The sequence below is a fragment of the Apus apus genome, chromosome 1 (genome assembly GCF_020740795.1).
Source record: "Apus apus isolate bApuApu2 chromosome 1, bApuApu2.pri.cur, whole genome shotgun sequence".
In the NCBI taxonomy this organism is placed as follows: Eukaryota; Metazoa; Chordata; class Aves; order Apodiformes; family Apodidae; genus Apus; species Apus apus.
Genome location: NC_067282.1, coordinates 198,467,975 through 198,480,557, shown reverse-complemented (window position 1 = coordinate 198,480,557; position 12,583 = coordinate 198,467,975). Strand labels below are relative to the sequence as shown.

General features: G+C 50.1%; 2 protein-coding genes across 4 annotated transcripts in view; one reads left to right on the top strand and one right to left on the bottom strand.

Annotated features, from left to right (window-relative positions):
• Positions 1-1,529: 1,529 nt before the first annotated feature.
• Positions 1,530-11,019, top strand: TMEM243 (transmembrane protein 243). Its single transcript, XM_051613815.1, has 4 exons — positions 1,530-1,715; positions 8,320-8,370; positions 9,196-9,300; positions 10,512-11,019. Exons 1-4 carry the CDS (start codon positions 1,638-1,640, stop codon positions 10,632-10,634), a joined length of 357 nt encoding a protein of 118 aa, XP_051469775.1. The 5' UTR covers positions 1,530-1,637; the 3' UTR covers positions 10,635-11,019.
• The window catches only part of DMTF1 (cyclin D binding myb like transcription factor 1), a 30,383-nt gene continuing 28,816 nt past the window's right edge, over positions 11,017-12,583 (bottom strand). For all 3 annotated transcript variants that reach the window (XM_051613787.1, XM_051613796.1, XM_051613805.1), the window contains one exon: positions 11,017-12,361. In XM_051613787.1, the coding sequence (XP_051469747.1) occupies positions 12,252-12,361 (110 nt within the window). In that variant the 3' untranslated portion in view covers positions 11,017-12,251. The remainder of the gene's footprint in view (positions 12,362-12,583) is intronic.

Here is a 12,583-nt window from a genome sequence, read left to right as displayed (position 1 = left end):
GAAGTCACATCCTTCTCCCCACGGGATTATTTTTTTTTAAGTGGCTCAAGATGACATGGAGAGTCTCTCCACCGAGTCCTGGAGACCCTTTATTGTGAGTGTGGGAACAAAAGCTGCAGGGTTCCAGGAGGTCTTTATGATTTTCCACCCAGCACTTCAGCTCAGGACCAAGTCAAGCTCATTGAAAGCTTGATATATTTCCTGGCCTTGCCTGAATTGAATGTCTTTCATCTTTGAAGCTGCGCTGCTTTGGTCTTCAAGAGTGTTGACCACAGGAGGCTGAGTGGAGATGAAGTGCACCCAGAGGCCTGTGTACACAGCATGTGCCCTCAGGTCAAGCAGCCCCAGCATTGTTGTTCACCTGAAACGACTGGAATGTTTCGCAAGAAAAGGGACTGGTTTTACTGGACTCTCTGTTTTGACAGGTGGGGAGCTCCTGTGAGCTGTGACCTAACTGGGGTCTTGCAGGAATCAACCCCCAGCAACAAACGTTAAGGGGAAGAGGAAAGGGGGAAGGGGGGAGAGGATAGGGGGATGGGGAGAGGGAAAGGGGAAAGGGAAGGGAAAGGGAAAGGGAAAAGGGGAGGGAAAAGGAAGAGGGAAAAGGAAAAGGGAAGGAAAAGGAAAGGAAAAGGGAAGGAAAAGGAAAGGAAAAGGGACGGAAAAGGGAAGGAAAAGGGACGGAAAAGGGACGGAAAAGGGAAGGAAAAGGAAAGGAAAAGGAAAGGAAAAGGAAAGGAAAAGGAAAGGAAAAGGAAAGGAAAAGGAAAGGAAAAGGAAAGGAAAAGGAAAGGAAAAGGAAAGGAAAAGGAAAGGAAAAGGAAAGGAAAAGGAAGGGAAGGGAAAAGGAAGGGAAGGGAAAAGGAAGGGAAGGGAAAAGGAAGGGAAAAGGAAGGGAAAAGGAAAAGGAAGGGAAAAGGAAAAGGAAGGGAAAAGGAAAAGGAAGGGAAAAGGAAAAGGAAGGGAAAAGGAAAAGGAAGGGAAAAGGAAAAGGAAGGGAAAAGGAAGAGAAAAGGAAGGGAAAAGGAAGAGAAAAGGAAGGGAAAAGGAAGAGAAAAGGAAGGGAAAAGGAAGGGAAAAGGAAGGGAAAAGGAAGAGAAAAGGAAGAGAAAAGGAAGAGAAAAGGAAGGGAAAAGGAAGGAAAAAGGAAGGGAAAAGGAAAGGAAATAGAATAAACTAAAAAATAAAATAAAATAGAAGAAAAGGAAATAAAATAACTTAATCTCTCCCGGTCACAATATGACCATCGATAATGAGATTTGCTTGAATAACGCGACTTTGTAAGACTAACAAACGAACTCGCTCAGCCTCAGGCAGGTGATCCTCACTCCTCCCCCGCAGGGCTGCCGGCTCCGCAGCTGCGGAGGCCCCGCGGGTTCCGGGCACAGGGTGAAAACCCCCACCCCCCGCCCCCCCCATACGCCAACAGGCCGCCTACCCGCCCCCCATCCCCGCAGGTGAACCGCCCCGCACGGCCCCGCCGCGGCCACAACCCCCCCCCCCTCCCCTCCCTTCCCCGCCCTGCGCGGGGCGTGCCGGTGCGCGGGGGCGGGGGCCGCGGAGCGGTGCGGAGCGGTGCGGAGCGGAGCGGGGGCGCAGCATGAGGACCAGGCCCCCGCCGGCCGCCCCCCCGCGCCATGGAGGGGTTCGGTGCCCGCAGCTACGGGACCGGCGGGCCGGACAACCGGCCGCTCTTCGGGGAGACCTCGGCCAGGGTAAGGGCTGCGGCGGGCAGGGTTGGTTGGTTTGTTTGTTTGTTTTTTAGGGGGGGAGGGGGGTGAAGTGGAAAACATTCCCCGGAACCCAAGGGAGAACCCTAAATTTCACCTCCCATCCCCAGCAGAATAAATGCCATCCATAAAAATGCATCAATTCACCCCGTCCCTCTCACCCCCCCCCCCCCCCCCCCAAAGTAAATACTCTCAGTAATTAAGACCCCCCCCCCGCCCTCGGAAAAACCCTCCCCCGGGGCTCAGGAAGGGAAAAAAACCCAAAAACCAGCACCGCAGGCAGCCCAAGGAGCCGCTCTCCCGCCCCCCAGCAGAGAGAGGAACCTGCTCAAATCGTGCCAACAAAAATACGAAAACACCCGTGAAATAGGAACATCACCCGGCTCTTCCAGAGCAGCCGGCAAAGAGCAGGGGAGCGACAACAGAGCTGCCCCCCGAGGGGAAGAAATACAGAAAGGTCCCCCGAAAAATTGCGAAAGGAGCCCCTCAAATCGCCAGAATGATAAAGAAAGAACAAACAACAACACAACGAACCAAACAGAAAATAAACCCAAGCCCCTCCTGTTTAGTGTCCCAAAAGAACCCCCAAAATAATCCATCAAAACCAACCCAAACAAAAAACCTGCAGAATTAAACCCAAAACACCCACATCCCCAGAACAATCCCCCAAAGCAAGAACCTCTCCCCGAATAGCAAACTCATACAACACCCCCCTCTGACCCATCCCCCCCACCCACCACAAGAAGTAAACTCCCAAATAATTCCCCAAACCAGCCCCCCCCCTTCCCCAGGCCCCCAGCAGAGAGCAGGGGGTCGGGGTGCAGAGAGCGCCGGGGCTGGGGGGGACCCTCTGAAGGGGCTTGGGTGCAGCCAGGGGGGTCACTCCAGCTGGGGTGCCCCATCTGGAGGGGGGGGGTGTGTGGCCCTGCAGCTCCAAAAAGCAGGACCCAGGGCTGCAGGACCCTGAGCTGCATCTCACTCAGTTTTGGGGTCTTTGCTGGGGTTGGGGGGGCTGCTTTGGGTGCCTTCCTGGTAATTAATTGCTTTTCTTGGGCCGGGTGACACGGGGCAGCACCGGCTCTTCAGGTGTCAATCCCCTGTAAGCTGCTCAGCTGGGCAGCCTTGGGTGCTGCTGTGGGTCCATGTCTGCTGCAGGGGGGCTTGGAGATCCCTTGGGAATTGCCCTAACTTGCTGTGTGCACACCCGTTTCCAGCGGGGCTGGGGGGTTGGCCCCTGTTTGGAGGGGTTGCACATCAACCTGTGGCTTTGGAGGGGTGCAGGCTGAACTTGTGCTTGAGTTACCCACAAAAGCGTGTCCAATGCATCGTCCTTCCCAACACACCTCCCCCCCCCAATGTTTGGAAGTGCTGCTAAAATGATAACGTTTAATAAAAATGTAAATAAAGTGAGAACAGCCACATTTGAGGGGAGAAAAGGAAGATGTAGGAGAGGAGGAGGAGGACAAGCGGGATTTCAGGAGGTGAAATGAGGGGGGAGCAGGTCTCCTGAGCAGCTGGTGTTGGCCCTGAGAAGGAGGGGATAGAGGTGAGGGATCTTCACCACAGTGCCCTGCACAGGGATAACGATGGCTGATCCTTGGCTGGGGATTTTGGGAAGCTGCTGGGAATGGGGACTTGTGGGGAGTGGGATGTGCTGTTGGAGCCAGGCAGTGATCCCAGCAGGCAAGCCCCAAACTTTCCAGCCCAGGTCAAGCCTTTGATCCCTGTCCTGTCTCTTCCTGGCTGAGGCTCTGCTCACAATGGAGAGCAGTAAATAACAAACATGGGATGGTAATTCCTGTTTCTGGGCTCAAACAGGGATCCAGTGTCCTGCACATCACCTCATGCCCATCTCCTGTGGCTGTTTTTGGAACCTGTCATAAGGAACTGGTGGCAGCTGGTGGTGTCTCCCTGCCATACCCGTGTCTGATGGACAAGGGATCGCTGTGCTGGCCTGGGGTGGTTTCCTCCATCATTCATTGGTGTTGCCTAGAGACAGATGCTGGTGAGGTCCAGAGCTGGAATTGCAGCAGAAATAATGAAGCTAAACTTTGCCTTAAAATGGGAGCAGGTCTGCTGGGAAGAGTGCATCTGCCTGTGTCCTGGCTCTGTTTTTGGGTCTCTGGTTTTGGCAAACCGGGACCCTGCTCGAGCTGGACACAAGGCCACAGGGAGGGGCAGGGCCAGTGCTCATGCCCCAGGAAGCCCTGCACCCAAATCAGAGGTTTGGGTGGTTGGAGATGGATGTAGAGATGGGGATGCCCTCTTCTCACCTTCTTAGGCTCTCCTAGTCTCCAAGCTGGTGGCTTTGGGGCTAAAGCCAGGCTGTGGGGACAAGGAAGACAGGCAGCAGCATCAGTCTCCTTCCCTTCCCGTGGTCTGGCTGCTCTGCCAAGCTCGCCCTCCCGTGCCAGCACGTGCCAGCAGAGGCTGGGGACGAGCTGGTACCAAACAAGTCTCTGGTGGAAAGGGGGAGTGTAGTGAGATGATGCTGATGAACACCAAGCACTGTGGACTCAGCTGTGGTTACTGGGGGTGCAGGAGACAATGCAAAGCAAAGGCACAGGCAGTGTGGTGGCAGAGGGGAGATCGAGCGTCACAGATGCAGGAGTCTTTGAGAAAGGATTTCAAAGTAGAAGGTGCTTGGGTTCCTCTGTGATGCAAGCATTTCAGTATAAGCGGGTGGGTGTTAATTGCTGCGAGTTGGAAGGAGAAGGCAATAGAAAGAGACCGAGCAGCTCAAGATGAGAATGAGGAGCCATCAAGAGTTCAAGAGCATTTGGTCCTGACCAAAGCTCTCCTCCTGTATAGCATATGTCTGCTATTCCACGTTGGTTAATCTGGCACTAGACTAAGGTATTTCCCTATGGCTGCAGTGGGCTGGCATCTCACTGCAATTGCTGCTGACCATCTGGACTTGCTGATGTAAGGCATAAAAATGGCTTTTCTCTCATGCCTGCAGAGTTGCCACCAGGTACCCAACCTCCAGGGGACCAGCCCGTTCCCCTGCCCTGGCCAAGCCTCTACCTGGAGCTTTTTCCTCATGGGCTCAGCCCACAAGCTGCTAACTTGGAGGATACAAGGTGCTGAGCTGGAACAGGGTGAAGAGCAAAGCTGTTGCTCTCTTAAAGCCCGTGCTGGGGGCACAGTGCTGTGGATACACTCTCAGTCCTGCCTTGGTTCCCAGATCCTGAAGGATTCTGGATTGTGCCCCCCTGCTCTGCAAGGGCTTGTTGCTCCCTGACCTTGTCTCCCCTGCCCAGAGGCATCTGGAGGGAGACCTCTGCACCACAGCAGCTCCTTGGGGCCAGCCCCGTGCCTCCAACCCCTGCAACACACTCCCCAGAGTAGGAGGAGAGGGCAAAAACTCCTCTTTCGAAATGCAGCTTGTGCAACACCAAAGCATTTGTCACCTCTCAGGCCAACAGTTCACTGTGTCTCAGCTGTTGGCTGGCTAAGTGGGGATCCTCACCAGCACATTGCAGGCTGCATCAGAAGTTAGTGTCCATGTGTGAGCACCGTGCTGTGGTGCAGGTGATCTCCAGCAGTGCTCACTGTTTTGGTGTGCACGCTGCTTTTTCTTTTGTTGTTTGTTTTTTTTGTGTGTGTCTTTTTACTCTAGCAGCTGTAATAATACCTAGTAATGCCAGAGTAAAATCCACCCTGAATCAGCTGTGCTGGTTGCAAGAGCTGGCAGTGCCAGCTGGGTGACGTGGCTTGTAGGACACATGGTTTCTCCCAGCCTGTTTCTTCATGCTTGGTATCTGTGTCTGCTGGGGCTGAGCTGCACGCTCGGATGTGGCACAGAGGTGAAAGGCTCCGTCATCCCCAATCCCTTTAGCCGTCTCGGCCTCTGCTTGTGTATTTTTAACCTTTTTGCTGTGCTAAGCTGCCTGGGGCTGAAGTGTCAGTGGGCACTGGGGAATACAGCCTCTTGCTGCTTTGGCAAGCCTGGGATTTCAGGATCAGTGGCTCTAATCCCTGGATCCTGAAATACCTTCTTCTGCCTGCAGCGCATTTGGAAAATTTTAGCGACCACAGGGAAGGGGATGGATGCCCTGACCTGCAGGGCAGTACTGACTGCCACCTGCTCTGCTGATGGCATCTGTACCTGACCTGGCTGTTGCTGTCATGTCTGTCACTCAACAGTGTGAGAGGAGAGGTCCCTATGCTGGGAGAACCCTCTCTCCTGCACCCTGTAAGGTAGCGAGAAACGCTCCATGGCCACCGCAAAGTCCACCCTTTTTGTTTTGTCGCGGCAGATCAATCTCTGTCCTGGCAAAACAGGTGAATTCTCCCCATCTTAAAATTGCCACCCTCCAAGTCTTGAGTTAATTATGAGAAACCTAATTGTAGCTGAGTTTCTGGATGGTGTATCCTGTCTGTAGGTGTGTGACTGTGTGCCTGCCCCTCTGAGCCTCTCCACGGAGCTGGCTGTGACTGTGCTCCTCACGTTAGCTGTACAGGATGGTGACCCACTGCTGCCCAGCTGCAGCTGGCTCCTTGGCACTCCCTCCCTTTCTTCTGCTGCTCAAAACCCACCTCCCCTCAGCACAAAAGGAGAAGGGATCCAGCTGCTCACCTCCTGCCACCCCTTTTGGCTCTGGGGAGCTGAGCCCAAATGCAGACTCTGGTCTCCCTCTGTAAAATCATCTTGGTGGGCTCAGCCAGGTCCCCAAAACCAACATCCTCTCTTGATACAGGAGTTGCTTTTGGGGGTAGAGACCACTCATCATATTGTCTAGATTAAAGTTAGCTTTGAATTCTTATATTGATTGGTTTCAGCTGAGGTGGAGGAGCCCAGCTGAGCTGTTGTGATACCCTCTCCTCGTGGAAGCATGTTTGTATTTCACCCTGTTGCTTCTGCTGTTTGCCTGGAGTTATTTCTTGTAGCTCATTTTTTGGGGTCGGTGGTGGGTACCTCATAGAAGTCCTCCAGAAGTTGCTGTTGTATCCCAGACACAGTGTGTGGAAATGCTGGTGAGAAGGTGTTTGTGACTGGCTGGTGACAACCTTGTGCAGGGGGTGTTGGTGACAATTTCCTATGGATATGGAGCATGTCCCACTGCTGCAGCCACTACCATTCCCCATGGCTTGGGCCTTCTGAGCTGTAGGAGCATAAATGGTCTGGTTTTCCATAAGAGGAGCCAGGGACTAACAGAAGAAGTTTTTAAAATGCAGCTTGTTGTGGCCCTTTCCCTTGGGGCATGAAGGAACAGAACAACCACTGACCAGGGCACAGCATTTGCCTGTTACTAAACCATGAGCTCAGGCACCCAAACTCCGAGTGCCAGGTCAGGGCTGGTGGTCTCCTGCAAGAGCATATTTGGCTCTCTGCTTTCTCCTCTTTGCTTTCTGCTTTCTCCTCCTGCTTTCTCTCTGCTGCTGTCATGTGTTACTTCTGCATAACCTGGGGCTTCTTCCTTGATGGATAGTCTTCCAAAATGTAATGATAGGAGGGAAGAAGGGTGCAAGACCAGGTGGAAGAAAACCTGGGTTGCCCTGTCTGCTGGATGGAATGTCTTGGGCAAGATGCTTTTACTGCTCCGACTCTTCTTTTTCCTTTAACCATACCTATTTAATGACTCTCAGTATAATGAACTGAAGTTCAGTTTGTTGTTTTTTTCTCTCTGCACATCTTTTCTGCTGTAGCTGTTGTTTTAGCACTTTATCTGGGGAACCAGCTGTCTGGGGTCTTACACCTGACTGCATGCAACCCAGTCTGACTTTGGAGATAGATGTTTATGTTCAGAGAGCAGCACTGTGAAGAAAGGGAGGAGAAAGGTGTCTTGGCAGGGATGGCAAATGTTCTCCTTTTGCATCAAATAGTTTCTTACTCCAGCAAGTGCGTCAGTATGGGGTCATGCCCCAGTCACTCCTCTTGAGCCTGTGGTCACGTTGCCCAGTGTCACTGCCAGTCCCTGCCCTGACGCCATCTGTGGTGGGACTGCAGTGCTGACACAGAGGAATAACTCTTCCCAGGTGCAAAAAGGTTGTTTCCTCATAGCCAAGTGTTTTACACTGATGGGGAGCAGCAGAAAGAAATGGTGGTGGGGTTATCTATCTATCCATGCAGGGACACCTTGAGGTGTGTTCAGGTCTGTTGGTCTCGGGGGGGAAAACCTTTGAGGGGGGGGCACTTCACCTTGGCAGCAGCCCACAAATTATCACCTAAGACACCATCAAGCTGTTCATTCTCAGGCACTGAGGCTAAAAGAAGCGTTTTCTGACAACCTTCATCTGTGCGCTCCCACTTTTCAAGATTTTTTAAAAATGACTTGCACAGCTGCCATCAACTTGGATGTAGTGAAGAAGCCAATTGCCAGTGAGCAAACCTGCTGCACAGGGACTTGGACAGTGCAACCTTCTGGAGGTGCATGGAGTCCAAGGAAACCTTCCTGCATGGCATGGCAGAGCAGACCGTGGAGCCCCAGTGGTGCTGCTGGGTGTGCTGGGGATAACTTGGGTCCTGGCTGATGTAGTGCTCTTGGTGGTGGTGTTGATTGCTGGCCTGTTTTATGTGTTTGGTTTTTTGTTGTTGTTTTTTTCTTGGCAAGGCATGCATGTAACTGTCCTCTCTTTTCTCCAGGACAGAATCATCAATCTAGTTGTTGGTGGCTTAACGTCCTTGCTGCTCGTAGTAAGTATCCTCCGGTCCATCCTGTGTTTTAAGACTCCCGTAGGTAATGGGGTGAAAACCTCCCCAAAATGGGCAGCGAAATTTCACTGAACAGGCTGTTGTTTGGGGCCCAGGTAGACACTTTGGGGTGCATCTGTCATTTGAAACTCTTTGACAACAGGAGAATACCTTTCTTCAGGCTGTTTTAAGATCTGGCTGTGCAATTAAAAAAGCCCTAAGTCCATGGGCAGAAGGTCCATCCTAGCTGAGCCTGAGGCTGGGTGAGATGACAAAGTGTTTATGACCCAGGAGAATGTGTTTGTTTCTCTTTATTTTATTTCCATCTATTGATGGCTTATAGGAGTGTTTCTAAGTTTGTCATTTTCTCTCAAGTTATGCTTTCCCCAAGCTCCATCGTGACTGGAGAGCATCAGTTTTGTGGTCCATGATGGCAGCATCATGGGCAAGCCAAGATGCAGGGAGGCAGTGGGGGAGAGCCAAGGTGCCAGCTGGTGGAAAGCTTGGCTGAAGAAATGCTCCATCACTGTGCCTGCTGGCTTTATGGGTACTTGGAGGATTGTTTCCAGCAAGAAGCCAGAGTAGCAAAGCTTTCCTCGTTTTTTTTTTTTCCCACCCCTCTAAGTCTGCGGTTGTGTCAAAGTAGTTTTCCTGCAGAATTTTACATTTCTCTCCAGCTCTTCATGGGGTGGGAGTTAAGGAGCAGGGAGGGCTGTGCAGAGCTCATGTGAGTGCTGCAGTGTGCCAGCCCTGGGGGTGAGCCTCCTCTCATCACAGCTCTGACTGCAGGTGAGAGCAAAGTCTCCATCTCTGTTTTCCTCCCTACAGGTCACTCTAATCAGTGCTTTTGTCTTCCCGCAACTACCTCCAAAACCTGTGAATGTATTTTTTGCTTTCTGCATCTCCTTGTGTTGCATTTCTGCTGGCATACTTGTAAGTACTGCCACGTTTGATGTGGAAGCTTTTAAGTCTATGATTGAGGATGGAATCTGAATAAAATCTGCTTTACGTGGTGCTGCCTTCTTTTTTACACTCTCCTAGAAAAGCTTTCCTGCCTCCATAAAACAAGTTGACAATGAAAGCATGGTAACCAGTTCCACGTTTACTGCAGTGTGTGAACTAAACCAACTTCTGCAGACCAGCTGTGATGGATGACTTGTCACCTCTGTGACAATGCCACCTGTAGCTGCCAGTGGAGACATGAAGTAGGAAAACAAGGAGCAGTGCAGTGAGATGGGAATGCAGAGATGGACTGTGCTGCAGCAGACCAGGGCTGGAACAAAACACTTGATGTGGTGGGGCAGGCACTTAAAGAAGTCAGTGAGCTTTCAGGTGGAGGGGATGAGTTACAGTGGCAGGAAAGAGCAGCAGGTGGCACTGGGGTAAGAGCCAAGGTTCCTCTACCTAACACTTATGGCAAACCAAGAGAGTTGGTCCCAAGTGCTGGCAAAGGGAACTGGCAGGTCAGAGTTCACGGAATCACAGGATGGGTTGAAAGGGACCTTCAGAGATCATCTAGTCCAGCCCCCCTGCTATAGGCAGAGATACCAGCACCTCCTTCCTCCTCTGCTGTAGCTTTTCATTCTTGGAGCATTCTCCTTCCTCCAGCTGTGACCTGGACTGGTGGTGGCCTTGAGCCCGTGCTCCTCACTGCTGGGTAAGCTGGGAAGTTGCTCTGTGTTGCCTGGTCAGTAGCAGTTTCTGGTTGTATGATTAGTAGCCATGACTGCCCAAACAGATTCTGTAGCACAAAACCTGACATTTGTCTTCACCAACCAGGGTGTAGCCAGTTTTGAGTGCTAAAAAACCCAAAAAACTCAACCAACCCACCCACCCTCTTCCACAAAGTTGACAAGACAACCCATGTCTTCATAGCTAACCTGGCACTCTAGTTTCATGAACAGCCTTGTTCTGGGGAGAAATAGCCTTGTGTCCCACAAGCATACTAAGAAAGCTTTTCTTAACGTTTCTTAATCATTAAGAAAATTAGCTGAACTCCACCCTTAGTCTTGTCTAGTCAGATGAAGCTGGGTTGTTATACAGGGAAAAAAAAAGCTCTGGAAGTTGACAATCCAGTTGCCACAGAAAGTTTCCTCAGAAGTACCTGGCATGTTGAAGTAATACAAACTCCTTCTCTCTTCTAGATCTATTGGTATCGACAAGGAGACCTGGAACCTAAATTTAGGAACCTAATTTACTATATATTATTTTCTATTGTCATGTTATGTATATGTGCCAACCTGTACTTCCATGAAGTGGATAAATAATGGACATTGGGAATACCCAGCGATGATGCTGCTGTGTCAGACTGCTTCCATCTCGGCTCTCAGCTCTACTCGACACACTTAAGTGAGGACAATCAGCCTGAGAGGAAAGAAGTGGGTTGTGCAAGGATAAATCAGTACATGATTTTCATGTAAATGTACATGTAATGTCCCTCTTGTTGGGGAGAATTATTGCCATAAGATGTGACATGCTGCTTTTTTTTGAAGAGCTACTGTTGCACTTAATGAACATTCCAGTTGTACTGATGTTTCAGAATGGCACAAGCTTTTTCATTTTGGAAAAAAATGCATTTTTTTAATACTGTACAAATAAACTGCAGCATTGCAAGGTTCTGTAGCAGTATAAATAAATGGCATCTTACAGTTATGTAAGACAAATACTCTTTATTTCGTTTAAACTGAATATACAATTATTTCTGTTCCCTAGGCAACCATTTGAAACTACAACTTATTTTTCACATTAACAAAACCACGGACTGAAAAAGACCAACTCTTGATTATGAAGAGCTAATTACAGAAATAAATAAAATAATTTATACATGAGTCTTTAGTTCCTATAGCTTTTTCTCAATCCCTAGCTAACAGGCTGCTGCTCAGCCTAGTGTCTGTTTCAAACCCTTGAATGTAGGAATAATTGGCTTCTTTTGCCTCAGGGCCCTATGCCCGAATTTTCAGAGAGCTGTTTCTCCAAGACTCTGCCACCTCCACACCACCCCCCATCTACCAACTTGCTGCATAAATCACCTCTGGAGAGGTGGCTGGTGGTGTTGTGTAAACAGCGAGAGAGACAAATGTTCTAGCCTACTCACAAAAGTCTTCAAAGAAGTTACAAGCTTGTGGGGGGAGGCTGGTGGGTCCCAGTAGCTTCCCTTTCTCGTAGCCCTTCCCTTTTTATTCAGCTTGCTGTAGTGATGAAGGAAAAAAAAGTTTTCCTCAAGTGATCTTTCTGAGCTTCACCCGTTGCCAGCAACGGACTCCTCAGGAACAGGCAGACCAGGCAAGTCCCATAAGCATCTGTGTCTTCCTATGCTGTAGACATAATAACAAGGCAGACGAGATGGGAATACAGACCATTTCTTCAGGATGCTACCCATGCTCCCTGAAGTCTTTGCTGGAACACATTTCTTCCTGAAATGTAACAGTCTCTTACTCCATGTATTACAAGAGTCAGTAAGTGCAGAAATCCTCACCCATTCTTCATGAAACCTGTGCAAACTAATTCTTGCTGTGGCACTAGGAGGCTGCGCTCCACGATCCCTGACTTCTGTCCAGTGTTCCAGATGTGCAGCCCAGCACACTGGTACCAAGTCAGATCAGAACCAACCACATGGATCCCAGCAGTGAGCACTGCAACAGAGGTTCTTCAGAACACTGGAACACCCCGGCAGACGTAGTGCATCAGGCTTGGGTTGGCTGCTCTGTAACCCTTTACAAATGAGGTAAGTAGCCTGACAGAGAAAGTGCACTGTAGTCATTCCAAACTGGAAGTTGCTGTTCAAAGACCTGGACTGACTGTGTCCTCTGGAAAGGTGGCACAGGGTTGTAACTGATTTCACGATGCAAACACTGTTAATAGATAACAGACACGATCCCTGCTGCTCAGTGACAGCTCACTAAATCTTCAACATCCTTTGAATCTTCTGAGTCAGGACTGCCCAGTGATGAGCCAATAATGTGTGACCCATCTCCATGATGCTGTAGGATAGGATCTGTCAGGAGACACAGCACGTTAGAACTATTATTTACTGTGCTGTTATAACAAGACAAAAAAATACACACTTAGGAGACAGAAAAGGCAGTTGGGAATTTTAACCAATTTTAAGCAATGCTGCTCAAACTAGGCAGCTCTCAATTTCTAGTTTCAAGGTAAGCTGTGACAAATATGGGATACAACTGGTGCCACTCACATTTAGATTTATCAGGTATTAGTG